Source organism: Acomys russatus, chromosome 11 (assembly GCF_903995435.1).
Source record: "Acomys russatus chromosome 11, mAcoRus1.1, whole genome shotgun sequence".
In the NCBI taxonomy this organism is placed as follows: Eukaryota; Metazoa; Chordata; class Mammalia; order Rodentia; family Muridae; genus Acomys; species Acomys russatus.
Window position 1 is genome coordinate 61,064,136 of NC_067147.1, and position 14,950 is coordinate 61,079,085.

The window sequence follows — 14,950 nt, forward strand, 5'->3', positions numbered from 1 at the left end:
CCTCATGCCCACCTGGCACTCACCACATATGTGGCTTTAACCGTCTCCCCAGCCCCACCTGCTGTCCTTTTCATACACCTGGCATGGCCTGGAACCCCTCTTCCTGCCTCGGCCCATTTGTTGTGGGGTTGCAGGCACATGTCCCCACGCCCGGCTGAGGTTTTCGGCTGCTGTGCCCGTCCTCTGCTGGGAACGGAGGAGGTTGGGCTGGCCTCAGAGGGGCTCTGCCGGGGGACGCTCACCCATGTGACACTCATCCAGGTCTTGGTGGCAAGTGGGTCCTGAGTAGCCAGGCTGGCATATGCAGAGGGTGGAGCCCGTCAGAGGGTTGGTGCTGCACTGGGCATTCGCGTGGCACGGCTGGCTCAGACACATGTCTTCCAGGTGGCACAGGAGGCCTGTGGGACACCACCGGGGGTCCGAGTCGCTCAGAGGCTGCCTGGGGCTCCCCGCTGCCCTTCAGGAGCCTTCTCTTGCCCTCCATGCCCTCCCGCACCCCACAATGCCCTCTGCCTGCACCTGTGCGCCCAGGCGGGCAGAGGCAGGAGAAGGAGCCCACACGGTCAATGCAGGTGGAACCGGGGGCGCAGGTGGCAGCCGCACAGTCATCCAAATTCTCGTCACAGCCTGTGCCTCCCCAGCTGCTCACACACACACAGTGAAAGCCACCGGCTGAGTTCTGGCAGGTGCCGCCGTTGCTGCATCGAGGGGGACCCTGGCTTTCACATTCATCTACATCCACAGAGCAGTCCCAGCCTGCAGGGGGCACAGAGAGGGGGCAGGGGATCCATGTGCAGGCACTGCTGCCGCCGCCACTGCCGCCGCCGCGGACTTGCTTCAAACGGCTCACCCTTCCAGGTGTTTGGGCAGAGGCAGGTGTAGGTGCCCAGCCCATCCAGGCAGGTGGCCCCGTTCCGACACTGGTGCCTGACACAGTCGTCTGGATTCACCTCACAGTCCAGGCCTGTGAAACCTAACAGGATCACGGGATCAGCCATGGAGCCCACCCGGGACGGAAGAGAGGGGTGCAGGAGAGCCCCCCCCGGAGGCTTCACCTGGGGGGCAGAGACAGAGATGAAAGGTGGCATCACCCCCTGGTACTAGCTGGCAGGTGCCTCCGTTAAGACAGCTTCCGGAAGGACAGGGTCCCTCCCTGAGCTTGCACTGCAGACTCTCCTGTCCCACAAGGCAGAGACACCGGAAGGAGCCCAAGGTGTTATGGCAGGAGGTGCCCTGAGGGCAGGGCCCTGGCTCCAGGAAGCACTCGTTGATGTCGCGTTCGCAGGTGTGACCCTCGAAGCCAGGTGGGCAGCGGCACTGGATCTGGGGGTATGTGGCCAGGCACATGCCTCCGTTGGCGCAGGGGTTGGCTGAGCAGAAGTCGAGGAGCTGGCATTGCTCGCCTGCAGCGGGGCACAGGGTCGAGGGGGAGGGTGCTGTTTCAGGCACCGCACAGGTCTGGTTCATGCACCTGTGTGCATGAGCTCTGCCTCCTCCTCCTCCTGTCTCCTGTCTGTTACCCTCAGGTCCCTTTGTCCTGGTGCCCCTCGGCCTCTTGGTTCTGCCGTGCTCCGGGAGGGGCGGTCTATGAACCTGTTCATGTCTTCTACTTGAAAAAGCACATGTAACTGACTGTAGGCATGTTGCATATTGGCCTACCTGGGACACTGTGGGATGCCGGCTCCCTGTTGAAAAGCCTCAGGGGTGCCGGGTTGGGTCACTTTGCCTGTCTGAGAGGATTTCTTCCTGCTGATCTTATCATTGTTTAGGTTTTGGTTTTCTTTAAGGCAAGGTGTCCTAGCAGCATACATCTGAGGATGACTTCCAACTTCTCCTCCCTCTTGTTTTTGACACAGGGTCCCTCTGTGTAGCCCTGGCTGTCCTGGAACTTGCTATGTAGACCAGGCTGGCCTTGAACTCATAGAGCTCCTCCTGCCTCTGCCTCCCAAGTGCTGGGGTTAAAGGTGTGCACCACCAGCGCCCGGCTTGACTTTGAACTGCTGATCCCCTTGCCTCTGCCTCCTGAGCATAGGCACGCGTGCCCCCACAGCTGAGCTATGCCCCACTGCGTCGAACCCAGCCTCTGCTCCTCTGCGTCTCTCCTTGTACTACATGGTGTGGGTCCCAGGGACTGAGCTTGGGTTGCCAGGGTTGGCGGCAGGCGCTACCCACTGAGCCATCTTGCTGGCCCTACTGTCCCCTGTTCTTTCTTTATTACTTTTTTCATTTTACACATTTTTTCAAGTGCGTAGGTGCTTTGCTTGTATATATGTTTGTATGTCTCCATGTCTGTACATCACGTGTGTACCTGGTACCCGCAGAGGCCAGAAGAAGATATGTCTGTGAGATAGTTTCTAGGTTGGGATAACCGAGCTGGGAAGACCTGTTCTCAATGTGGGCTGCACAATTTCCTGGACCGGGGCTCGGGAGTGCCTAAAAAGACAAACGCAAACCGTGCCCCAGCTCTCGTCTCTCTGTGTCTGTGATGGTCACAGGTGGAGAAGCCCCAGCTCTCATCTCTCTGTCTGTGTGATGGTCACAGGTGGAGGAGCCCCAGCTCTCATCTCTCTGTGTCTGTGATGGTCACAGGTGGAGGAGCCCCAGCTCTCATCTCTCTGTGTCTGTGATGGTCACAGGTGGAGGAACCCCAGCTCTCATGTCTCTGTGTGTGATAGTTTGTTCTACCCCTTGCCACAGCCCGGAAGCACCTGAGAAGAACGTCTTAATCATTGAGGGAGAAATTGCCTAGATCAGCTGGACCACCTGTTGGCGATAGTCTTGACTGTTAATCAGGGTAGGAGGGCTCAGCCCGCTGTGGGCGGCACCATGCCCTAGGTCAGGGTCCCAACCTGTGTAAGGCAGGGAAAGCAAGCAAGGATGCTTGTATTCTCTCTGCTCTTGGGGTGTTCTGTGGTTGGCAGCTTTGGGTTCCTAATGTCCTGTCACCTGGGAATTTAACCCTTTCCTCCCTGGGGCTGCTTTTGGTCACGGTGTCTATCACGGCAACAGAAATAAAGCAATGGCACCCCTGGTTCCTGTCACCCCTCGACTTCCCCACCATGCTGCTGCTGAACCCTCACACCAGTGAGCTTCCCTTTCTTTTTCTTTTTCTTTCTTTCTTTTTTTTTTTTTGTTTTTGTTTTTTGAGACACGGTTTCTCTGTGTAGCCTTGACTGTCCTGGACTCACTTTGTAGACCAGGCTGGCCTCGAACTCACAGAGATCTGCCTGCCTCTGCCTCCCGAGTGCTGGGATTAAAGGCGTGCGCCACCATAGCACTGCATGATTGTCCCTTTCTTTGGGAGCTTTGGGGTGTGTGTGGGTTGTCACACGCTCCTCCTTGACCTCCCACTCCCTGTGCGCTTACCTGTCCACCCCCGTTCGCAGGAGCACTGTGGGCTGCCTGAGGCCTGGATGTAGCAGTGACCCCGGTTGGAACAGAAAGAAGGTGGGCAGAGCTCTCCCAGCTGGGTTTGGCATCGATTGCCAGTGAAGCCAGAGGGGCAGGTGCAGGAGAAGCTGAGGGCCAGTGGGGAAGCAGGGCTGGGGGCGCTCGCAGCGGGGGTGCGGGGCAGGGCTTGGCAGCTGCCCCCATTCTCACAGCGTTGGGCATCCTGACAGGGGTCAGGAAACTGGCAAGTCTCACCCAGAAATCCAGGGGCACACCTGGGGGTGGAGGGTCATTTCAGGCCAGTGGCCCCTCTTTCTCCCCCTCCCCCCCACTCCTCTGTCTCCTCTCTACTCTCCTCCCGCCCTCTTCCTCCCCACTCCTTTCTCTCCCCATTCCCAGTCCCTGGAAGCTACTCACAGGCAGGTCCCTTGTCCCTGTGATAGCCTCAGGCAGGTGCCTCCGTTGGCACAAGGTCCTAGGGAACCTCCACACACAAGCTCTGGGAGAAGAGATAGGGGGGGAGTGACAGACCCCGAGGGTCCCAGGGATTGGCCTTCCTCCTCCAGGTGCTCCTTAGGGACTGGTGACTAGCACCCCTCCCCCGCAACCCCCTCCCCACTCGCCATGTGGCACCGTGTGGTACGTGCATGGTGCTGTCTGTCACCCTCCCCTTCACACAGTTCCCACATGGTCACCTGATCCCAGCCCTTCCACTCAGGACTCCTGTTATTACTCCCACCCCCTTCCTGTTTATTCTCTGGTCTCCCAAGTTCAGCCCAGCTCCATCCCCCGGAAGCAGGACAACAGGGATTCGGAGGGAGCCAGGGCGCTCCTAGGAGATGAATGGTCCAGATACCTAAGGGATTTCCTTCAGGAAAGGCCAGAAATGAGCCACTGGGGGTGGGGACATCTGGACGGAAAGGGACCTGGTGTGCCCCTCTGTGCCTCGTCTCTTGCTTCTCACTCCTCTCGTCCCCTGCCTGTCTACACAAAGAGCCCTCTGCCTCTTACTCCAGGCTCAGCTGGATTCTCCCTGGGGGTGGGCACCCTCCTTCCCCGTCCACAGCAGGCAGTAGCCCTGGCAAAGCCCAGGTCTCAGCAGCCCCTGTGGCAGTCAGCACTGCCTGCAGGTGTCCCCATTTAATGGGACAGAACCGCCTCCCTCCAGACTCTCTTCAGAGCCTAGGGCTTGGCCCTCTCCCCTAGCTCTGCCCCCACCCTTTCACCTTTGGCCACACCTCACCTCTGGTCAGGGTGACTGGGGAGCAGAGTAGCAAGAGCAGCAGCAGCCACAGCAGCGACTGGGGCCGCATTCCAGAGCGACTGTCCCTCTTCAGGCAAGGACCCTCAGAGCCCCTGTGGCCGTGCAGGGCCACCTCCTCTGCCTCCACACCGCCACTTCTTCCTCCTGGGCCTGCTGCAGGCCTCTGTCTGAGCTGTTTCCTGAGTCACACAATGTCCTGGACACCCTACTGATGGGTGTGTATGTGTGTGTGTGTATGAGAGGTTGGTGTGTGTGAAGGACCACTCAGCGAGGCTGAGGGAGGGGCCTCTGTAGGCTGGCAGTCCCTGAGCAGAGGATGGTGTGGCTGCTCACAGGGGAAAGGACCAGGGGGAGCTGGTTTGCTCCTCTGGCTCAGGGCAGGGGTGGGGGGGATGTGGGGGGAGGACCGGGAGGGGCAAGTGCTACTACTGTGACCCAGGAGGGGCAGTATGTGGACAGGGGAGATGGGAGGAGGAGAGGGTGCTCAGCTTCTGGTGTAGCCCCACTTCTCAAAGGACCAGTAAGTTGTCAGGAGTTGAAACTGGTTGCTTTGGCAGAGGGAACCCAGGGGACCTCTAGGCCTTCCCTTGGCCCTTTTGGGGGTGCTATTTTAGAAAAGGTGTTTTGAGAGGTGGAGAGAGTGCACGCGTGTGGTTGTGTGTGCGCGTTTGTGGTGTGTATCTAGGTGTATGTGTGTGTGGTGTGTGTGTGCATGTGTTTGTGTGTGTGGTGTGTGTGCATGTGTGTGTGTGTGTGTGTGTGTGTGTGTGTGTGTGTGTGTGTCTGGGCTGGCCTAGAACTTGTGGACATTCTTCTGCCTTTGCCCCCTGGGTGATGATGAGGTTTAGGCCCATGCTTGGCACCTTCCTGGGGAGTGGACAGGAAGCTGGGTCTTGCCCTCGGCAGAGATGGAGCCCAGGCCTCCTGTGTTCCACACACATGCTCTATTACCGTGAGTCATGCCCGTAGCCTCCTGGGCTTCTGTTAGTACAGAGCTGGGGAGAAGGCTTGACCTTCCTTCAGAGAAGAATGTAAAATATTGTCATTACAAATGGACACAGTGCGTTGTACCCACCTCTGCCTCCCTCCCCAACAAAGGATGCTGGGATACAGTCAAGATGTCAGTCAGTCAAGATGTAACATTTAATTTATATGTAAAAAAGACAATCACAAAGGGAATTCTTTGCCCGGAAAATTTCATTGTACCTTCTTTAATTTTTTTTAAAAACAAAACAAAACAAAAAACCCTTTGGACAAGCTCTCATTCTAGGCCAGGCTGGCCTGGAACTCACCATGTAGCAGAGGCTAGCTTCAATTCTTCCTGCATCAGTGTCCTAAATGCTGGGGTGCCTGGCTTCACTCTCCCTTCCCGAGGACCCGGGACAGCTTTGGGGTCAGTCACACGGGGGACAGGGACGGAACCCAGGTGGTGGAGTGTCTGCGGGAGCAGAAGGCTCAGCTTAGAGGAGTCCCGGATGCTGCCTGCAGTGCTGAGCCCCCCCCCCACCCCCCGGTAGCACCACAGTACTGGGTGCCCTGCAACCCCCTCCCGCTAGCACCACAGTACTGGGTGTCCCGCACCCCCCTCCCGCTAGCACCACAGTACTGGGTGCCCCGCACCCCTCCCCCCACTAGCACCACAGTACTGGGTGCCCCGCACCGCCCCCCCCCCCGCTAGCACCACAGTACTGGATGCCCCGCACCCCCCCCCGCTAGCACCACAGTACTGGGTGCCCCGCACCGCCACCCCCCGCTAGCACCACAGTACTGGGTGCCCCGCACCCCTCCCCCCGCTAGCACCACAGTATTGGGTGCCCCGCACCCACCCCCCCCTAGCACCACAGTACTGGGTGCCCCGCACCCCCCCCCCCTCTAGCACCACAGTACTGGGTGCCCTGCACGCCCCCCCCCCCGCTAGCACCACAGTACTGGGTGCCCCGCACCCCACCACCCCCCGCTAGCACCACAGTACTGGGCGCCCCGCACCCCCCCCTGCTAGCACCACAGTACTGGGTGCCCCGCACCCCCCCCAGCTAGCACCGCAGTACTGGGTGCCCCGCACCCCCCCCCCCGCTAGCACCACAGTACTGGGTGCCCCGCACCCCCCCCCCCCGCTAGCACCACAGTACTGGGTGCCCCGCACCCCTCACCCCGCTAGCACCACAGTACTGGGCGCCCCGCACCCCCCCCTGCTAGCATCACAGTACTGGGTGCCCCGCACCCCCCCCCACCCCCGCTAGCACCACAGTACTGGGTGCCCCGCACTCCACCAGAAGAACCCAGACTGTAGGTGATGGTGGCTTCGAACTCCTGACCCTCTTGGTTCCATCTCACAGTTGCTAGGATTACAGGTGTGCACGGCTGTCTCCGTTTACACCGTGCTGGAAATCAAACCCCAAGCTTATGCCCGTGGGGCCAGCTCCCTGGCCACCGAGCCACACCCACATCTTATACTGGCATTTTAGTCAGCGATTCAGTTTTTTGAGTACATCTGATGTTTAAGGTATTTTGGGGGTAATAAGCATGTGCCCCACTACAGAGCCCTGTGGCACCCCGGCAGCCCCCATCGCTGTTCTTAAATGATTGGACTCTACCACGTGCGCCCTGTGCCACTGCAGCTAGTTCCCTACTGAGACCTGTCCAGGAAGCTGTCAGGGTTAACACGATGGACTAGTTTACAATAGGTGTCCTAGAGCTCATATAGGCGTGCGGTTGCCTGCTTTCTTTTTCTTTCTTTTAAGATTTATTTATTATTTACACAGTATTCTGCTTGCATGTGTGCCTGCCTACCATGTAAGGCACCAGATCTCATTACAGATGGTCATGAGCCACCATGTGGTTGCTGGGAATTGAACTCAGGACCTTTGGAAGAGCAGACAGTGCTCTTGACCTCTGAGCCATGTCTCTAGCCTAGGTTGTCTGCTTTCTTATGCTAACTGGGAATAAAACTCCTGAGCCTACAGATGACCATGGAGTGAACCCTTGGTCATGAAAGCTTGGCTGTCACCCTCCAGCACACAGCGCCTGCTCAGTAGGGTCCGGGTTGCTTTAAGATTGCAGTCTTAGCGGGGCGTGGTGGCGCCTGCCTTTAATCCCAGCACTTGAGAGGCAGCGGCAGGCGGATCGCTGTGAGTTCAAGGCCAGCCTGGTCTACAAAGCGAGTCTAGGACAGTCAAGGCTACGCAGAGAAACCTTGCCTCAAAAAACAAAACAAAAGAACAAAAGCAGTTGTGTTGGGTGTGGGCACCCGCCCCAGAATGCCAACATTTGGGAGGTCAAGGCAGGGGGGTTGGAGTCAAGGCCAGTTTGAGAAGACTGGAGATCTCAAAACATCAGATAAAGTTCCCCCCAAACAACAGAGAACCCCATTTTGTTAATAAGGGTTAACACTATTTTCACACGTGTGGTGACATTCATGTTTCTTTTGTGCACTTCCGGTCTGTGCTTTCAGCCCATTGTCCTCTTGATGTGTCATTGTCCCATAGCCTTCCCTTGTGGAGAAGGCGGCTGAGACCTGGGAAGATCCGGAGAGCAAAGCGGCGGCTTTTCCTCATCTGGGCATCCGGTGCGCTGAGCAGCAAAGGGAAAGTGGGAAGCGAGGGGCGAGCGAGCGACACCTGGTTCTGGTAGAAGCACAAAGCCCTGGTGGGGACAGAACTGGCCCTGTTTCACATCACTTAGAAAGGAGGCTGGGGCGCCAGGCTGGAGCTGGTGAGAAAGGAGAACCGGGACTGAGACAGGGAAGTGGCGCGGCAGACAGAAGGGGAACCGGGAGCTGCGTGGGCGCGGGGCGCGGCGGGACCGGGGGGGGGGGGGGCCCTCGGGGCGGGGGCGAGACCGGGACAAGGGGCGGGACCGAAGCGGGGCCTCGGGGCGTAGGCATGGCCGGGGCGTGGCGCCAGCTCGGGGCGTGGCCGGGGCGGGGGCCTCGGGGCGGGGGCGGGGACCAGGGCGTGGCGGCTCAGGGCGCTTCTCGCTTTATCCTGCTACCTGTGCTGCCGCCGGGTCCACGGTACCTCCAACTCCTAAAACTTCACTTGGCGCTTCCTTCTCCTCCGCTTTCCCAGTGGCTTCCCGGACGCTGACGCAGATGCCTGGGGAACACCAAACACCATCATTGTAGGGTGCAGCGGTGTAAAAACACCCCTCTCCTTGCCCCACACGCCACTTGTAGGAACTTCCCACTTAAGAAGGGCAGCGGCATTCCTGTGAGCGTTTCTTTTCTCTTTTCTTTTTCTTTCTTTCTTTCTTTCTTTCTTTCTTCTTCTTCTTCTTCTTCTTCTTCTTCTTCTTCTTCTTCTTCTTCTTCTTCTTCTTCTTCTTCTTCTTCTTCTTCTTCTTCTTCTTTCTCCTCCTCCTTCTTCGTCTCTCTCTCTCTGGTTTTTTGAGACAGGATTTCTCTGTGTTAGCCTTGGCTATCCTGGACTCACTTTGTAGCCCAGGCTGGCCTCGAACTCACAAAGATCCGCCTGCCTCTGCCTCTCAAGTGCTGGGATTAAAGGCGTGCCTGCCGATTATGCCTTCTGATTATTGCATTTTAAAAATATTTAGTGCCTATTTTAAGTGTGTGTACCTGTGTGTGTGTGTACACAATGTGCACGTGTGAGTACAGGTGCCTGAGGAGTTCGGAAGAAGGTGCTGGATGCCCTACGGCGGGAGTAACAGGCAGTTGTGAGCCTGGATGTGGGTGGTGGGGACCCACGGCACTCCCGACTCTGATTCTACACTGGAAGCCTCACCTCCCACTTTGGGGTGGGGGGGTTGGGAGGGTGGGGGATGGGAGTGGGGAGAATGGGGTGTTACTTTCCAACGAAGCAAGTTTTTGGAGGCTCCGGGAGCACTGCCATGGCTCGACTAACCCCCCACCCCCACCCTAGTCCCAGGAATCCTCCTGAAGCGTTTTTTTAAGGCATCAAAAATAAAGGCTCTGCAGAAAAGTCCATTCAGTTTTGTTGTAAGCAGAAAAGGAAGTGGCACCAGACAAAAGCTGCCCTTCCGGAACCTTCCCGAAGGACCCAGGAGGCTGTCAGCCCCCCTGCTGCCCAAGGAATGGAGAGATTTCCTGCCTGTGCTGGCCTTGAAGGGTGATTCAGACCCAGGAGCCTAGGTTTTGAATTTTTCTTTTTCTTCTTTTTAAAAAAATTTATTTAGTATTTATTTTTTGATTTTTCAAGGGTTAGGGTCAAGGTTTCTCTGTGTAGCCCTGGCTGTCCTAGACTGGCTTTGTAGACTAGGCTGGCCTCAAATTCACAGCGATCTGTCTGCCTCTGCTTCCCGAGTGCTGAGATTAAAGGCGTGCGCCACCACGCCTGGCTGGTTTTGAATTTTATTTGAGACAGGTTCTCTTGTATCTCACCTCAGGCTTGTTAATACCTGAGGGTGACCTTGAGCTGATCCTCCTGCCTCTGCCTCCCAATCACTGGGATCCCAGGTCTGCACAAGCACACCTGGGCGTGAGGTGCTGGCGATCTAACCTAAGGCTTTGTATGCATAAGGCAAGCCTTCTAACTGAGCCACATTTCCAGCCCATACTTACTCAATTCAACATTAAATTTTTATTTGGTTTTTCAAAACAGGGTTTCTCTGTGTAGCCTTGGCTATCCTGGACTCACTTTGTAGACCAGGCTGGCCTCGAACTCACAGTGATCCGCCTGCCTCTGCCTCCCGAGTGCTGGGATTAAAGGCGTGTGCCACCATGGCCCAGCTCAACATTAAAATTTTAAAGTTTAACTTTATGTGTATGGGTGCTTGCCTGCATGTGTGTTTGTGCACCCCATGAATGCCTAGTACCGGAACAGGCCAGAAGACGGCGTCACACCTGCTGGAACTGGAGCTACAGATGGTCATGAATCGCCACAACGCCGGTTCTGGGAACTGAACCTAGGGTCTCTGGAAGAGCAGCCAGCACTACTTCCGGAGTCCTGGTATTACGGGCATCCCTGGTTTACGTGGTGCCAAGGTTCGAATGTGCACGGTCTCCCGCTTGCAAGGCCAGCGTTCAGCCTCAGGCTTTGTCTGTCTCAGGGCTGGGAACAAAGTTCAGGGCAGTGCCCGAGGTGAGGGGTTACACCTCCCTCAGCTTCTTCACTTTAAACGGACTTAAGGAGGGTCACCTGGCTAGCTAGCGGCTGCTGAACGGAACGGCCGGGTGCCGGGTGCCGGGTGCCGGCTCTTCCTTGGGACAAACGTGGCTTGTGGTGGCCTGTCTTGTTACATGTGGAGACCAAGTTAGGCCTCTCTCTGGACTGCTGCAGCCTTGTGCATCTGAAGAGATTAGATCAAGGGGCTGGGGAGGTGGCTCAGTGGTTAGGTGCACCCGCCGCTCGTGCAGAGGACTCAGATTGGGTTCCCAGCACCCACATGGCCGCTCACAACCATCAGTAACTCCAGGTTTAGGGGATCTGACGTCCTCTTCTGGCCTCTACGGGCAGTGCATGCTCATGGTACGTAAAAAATAAAAATAAACCTTAAAATCAGATTAAACAGCACAGGCTAGACTGCTGGCCTTTAATGATGGTAAAATTGGATTATGCCAAAGGATTATTTTAAAATGAGTGATGTGATGTCAGTAGATTTGGGTGAAATATACCTATGTCACATACTTCTATTTTCTCAGTGGTGTAACTATCTTGAGGGGAATGGGCTGTGAGTGGGAAACGTTTAAGGATCTCTGAGTTCTCTCTCAGCTGCACCTCATCTTTAGGGAACGATAACGTGCTGGTGTAAAGGAACTCTGGGCGTTACACAGGGCCATGTTTGTATGAGCGTGACACACGCTGAGTGATCAAGAAATTGCAGTCCTCGTAACGACTGGGGCTTGTCCTTTCCGTTGACAGAAGTGACCACATTCCCTCCTGGGTTTCTGAGTGGCCTTTTGCTCGCTCGCAGGCTTCATGCGCTGTCTCTTCAGAGGCTGCTTCCTAACAGAGGACCCACCCACGCCTCACTGAGGTGCCTGCTCTGGCCTCATGGTGGCTCCCAGGGGACAGTGGCTCTGGGCTGACCTCATGGTGCAGGTCCCTTATGACAGTGAGAAGTGCAGGACAGTGGGTACACTGTGTTCTCACCCCGGCCCCGAGAGACTGAAACTGACACAGCAGCAAAAGGCAGTGTCCCTCGGATGACCCAGATCCCCCCTAGAGTGCAGACTTGGGAAGCTCAAAGTTGCCAGGATGTTTTTTTAGCAACTATCACGTGACAGTGAGGCCTGGTCTGCAGACTGTGGCACATCACAGACACGGGCATGGACTGACAGGACAGTGAGGCCTGGTCTGCACATCACAGACACAGGCATGGGCTGACAGGACAGTGGGGCCTGGTCTGCACATCACAGACATGGGCATGGGCTGCCATGACAATGAGGCCTGGTCTGCAGACCCGGGCACATCATGGACACTGGCATGGGCTGAGACAGGCTCTCCTTGTAAATGCACATGTGTCAACTCAGAAATACTTCTCTAAGGCCCAAGACCCATTCTTCTGATGTGCAGTCATTACAAAGGCAAGCCTCTGTGTCCCAGTCTCTGTGGGGGATGGGATGCTAATGCCAGCTAGCACCGGATCCCATGCCAGAGGCTCCCCCCTGCCCCCTCCCCACCATCCTGCCCCTCCCCGAGTCTCTGCAAGTTCTTTGTTTTTCTTGTTCTAACCAAATACCCGAGAAAAGCGACTTAATGCAGGCTTTATTTCAGCTCAAGGTCTGAGGGGAATAAAGCCTGTCATGGCAGAGAAGGAAGGCAGCTGGCCACTTCCTGCCCATAGCCAGGAAGCAAGGGGGATGGCTGAGGCTAGCCCACTCCCTGCCCACAGACAGGAAGCAAGGGGGATGCTGAGGCTAGCTCACTTTTTCCTGATTTATTCAGCGAGTTGCTCTGGCCCATGGGATGGGGTGGGGGTGGCCACATTCAGGATGGTTCTTCCTTTCTCAGTTATACATCCTTGGGAACAGCCCAGAGGTGTGTCTCCTAGGTGACTCACCACCATCCAGTCAAGTTGCTGACGGAGATTGACACATGGGAACAGAGCTCAGCTTGCACTCCATGGGCAGAAGTTACCAAGGAGAACCTGCTTCCGTCTTACCAGCTAAAAATCCAACCATGCTTATCTTTGGCAACATAGATTTCTTCTGGAAATTCTGTCCCAGGAGGAGGGGCTGCCCAAGGGAAATGCCCTGTTCTGCCCAGGGCAGGGATCCAGTGGGGGATGGAGTGTCCTTCAACTAGAGTGTGCCCCCACCCCACCCTCTTTGACTGTAATTGGCTCTGGCAGAGGAGACAGGGTCAGCCTGGGTTAGGGAGTGTGTGGAGTGAAAGGTCAGGAGAGGCATGAGCCAGTCCCCAGGGTGCCGGGTGAGCGTCAGTTACTGTCCTAGGAGACCCATGGCTGGGATGGTTTTGGGGTTCTCTCTCTCCCAGGAAGATTTGTCACACCCTAAGAATAGACTTCCAAGGTCTTTATTGAACACGAAAGGTCAAGGATTGATTGCAAAATCTTCTGTTTTAAGTTTAGAGATTATCACATAAATAGGCGAAAGTTGAAAATACTCCAGATGAGGTATTTAGTTTTGTTTTTATGAGTGGAAAATAAATTTTCTGGTGTCTAATGTGAGGAAGGAATGAAAATATATGACACATTTGTGAATCTGAAAAATTTATAAGCCTCGGGAGGCAGAGGCAGGTGGATTACTGTTGAGTTCAAGGCCAGCCTGGTCTACAAAGTGAAAATGAGTCCAGGACAGCCAAGGCTACACACAGAGAAACCCTGACTCGAAAAACCAAAACCAAACCAAACCAAACCAAACCAACAAAACAAAAAACAAAACAAAACAACAACAACAAAAACGAACCATAAGCGTGTATGAATTTGTCAGCATGATTGACAGGGTGAATAAAATAAGCAAAAAACAACAAAGCAAAACAAAACAACCCCGCACTACTTCGCCCTCAGTAAATGTCTTCAAGTTTCAGCCCCCAGGGACACAAAGGGCTTGCAAACCTGCAAACCTTGCCTGTTCCTTCCACCCTGTTGTACCCTTCCCAAACGCTTGCTGAGCACAGGGGCTGTGGGAGCAGAGTGCTTGCCCTGCCTCTGGAGGAAGCAAGCCCTCGGCTGCCTGCTTAAGCCCTGGTTCACGGACTTGGTACAGGAGGCTGGGGATTAAGACAGGAGGTGTGGAAGTGGCAGGCAAGAGAGCTGAGGTGTGACACGGGTGGGAGAGCAGGAGATTGGTGGGGGGCCTGTCTGGGATCTGTTGCGGGGGGTGGGGGGGGGGAAGCAGCAGGCTCACTGAGCCCTGAGAGGGTCCATGATGGGTGGTGTGGGTGGGTTCAGGCTGCCCTGGGTCCTGAAGACCATCGGACCAAGGTGGTGGGGTGGGTCTTGCAGCTGACTCCCCGATTGGCTGTCCAGTCTTGTCACAGTCTGCCCTCCTTGGCATGTCTGGTTGACATTAACCTCTAGTCTCTGGCTGGTGATAGTGAAACCTTGGGTCAGCCTGCCCTCCACGGTGTCTCGTGGCCTTGGGTCAGCCTGCCCTCCACGGTGTCTCGTGGCCTTGGGTCAGCCTGCCCTCCTCGGTGTCTCGTGGCCTTGGGTCAGCCTGCCCTCCTCGGTGTCTCGTGGCCTTGGGTCAGCCTGCCCTCCTCGGTGTCTCGTGGCCTTGGGTCAGCCTGCCCTCCTCGGTGTCTCGTGGCCTTGGGTCAGCCTGCCCTCCACGGTTGTCTCGTGGCCTTGGGTCAGCCTGCCCTCCACGGTGTCTCGTGGCCTTGGGTCAGCCTGCCCTCCACGGTGTCTCGTGGCCTTGGGTCAGCCTGCCCTCCACGGTGTCTCGTGGCCTTGGGTCAGCCTGCCCTCCTCGGTGTCTCGTGGCCTTGGGTCAGCCTGCCCTCCACGGTGTCTCGTGGCCTTGGGTCAGCCTGCCCTCCTCGGTGTCTCGTGGCCTTGGGTCAGCCTGCCCTCCACGGTGTCTCGTGGCCTTGGGTCAGCCTGCCCTCCTCGGTGTCTCGTGGCCTTGGGTCAGCCTGCCCTCCTTGGTGTCTCATGGCCTTGGGTCAGCCTGCCCTCCTCGGTGTCTCGTGGCCTTGGGTCAGCCTGCCCTCCTCGGTGTCTCGTGGCCTGCCCTCTGTGTCCTCAGAGCCCAGCCCTAGGCAGTAAGAGAATCTGTTAGAGACCATCTCTGATTGCCAATATCTTGCCCTTCACCGTTCCCAGTCACGGTAGGAGGGACATTTGTAACATACAGCTATAGACTTGTCCTTGGAACCGTGACCTGGCCATGCGGGCTTCGACCTTTTCCAA

At 56.5% G+C, this 14,950-nt stretch overlaps 1 protein-coding gene across 1 annotated transcript in view; it reads right to left on the reverse strand.

The window, feature by feature from the left end:
- Notch4 (notch receptor 4) overlaps positions 1 to 4,869 on the reverse strand; it is a 24,738-nt gene extending 19,869 nt beyond the window's left edge. Inside the window, exons 1-7 of the mRNA XM_051153567.1 lie at positions 4,634 to 4,869; positions 3,808 to 3,889; positions 3,367 to 3,665; positions 1,056 to 1,403; positions 851 to 973; positions 520 to 756; positions 243 to 398 (exon numbers count right to left, since the gene is read on the reverse strand). Of these exons, the coding sequence (XP_051009524.1) occupies positions 243 to 398; positions 520 to 756; positions 851 to 973; positions 1,056 to 1,403; positions 3,367 to 3,665; positions 3,808 to 3,889; positions 4,634 to 4,703 (1,315 nt within the window). The 5' untranslated portion in view covers positions 4,704 to 4,869. The remainder of the gene's footprint in view (positions 1 to 242; positions 399 to 519; positions 757 to 850; positions 974 to 1,055; positions 1,404 to 3,366; positions 3,666 to 3,807; positions 3,890 to 4,633) is intronic.
- Positions 4,870 to 14,950: the final 10,081 nt, after the last annotated feature.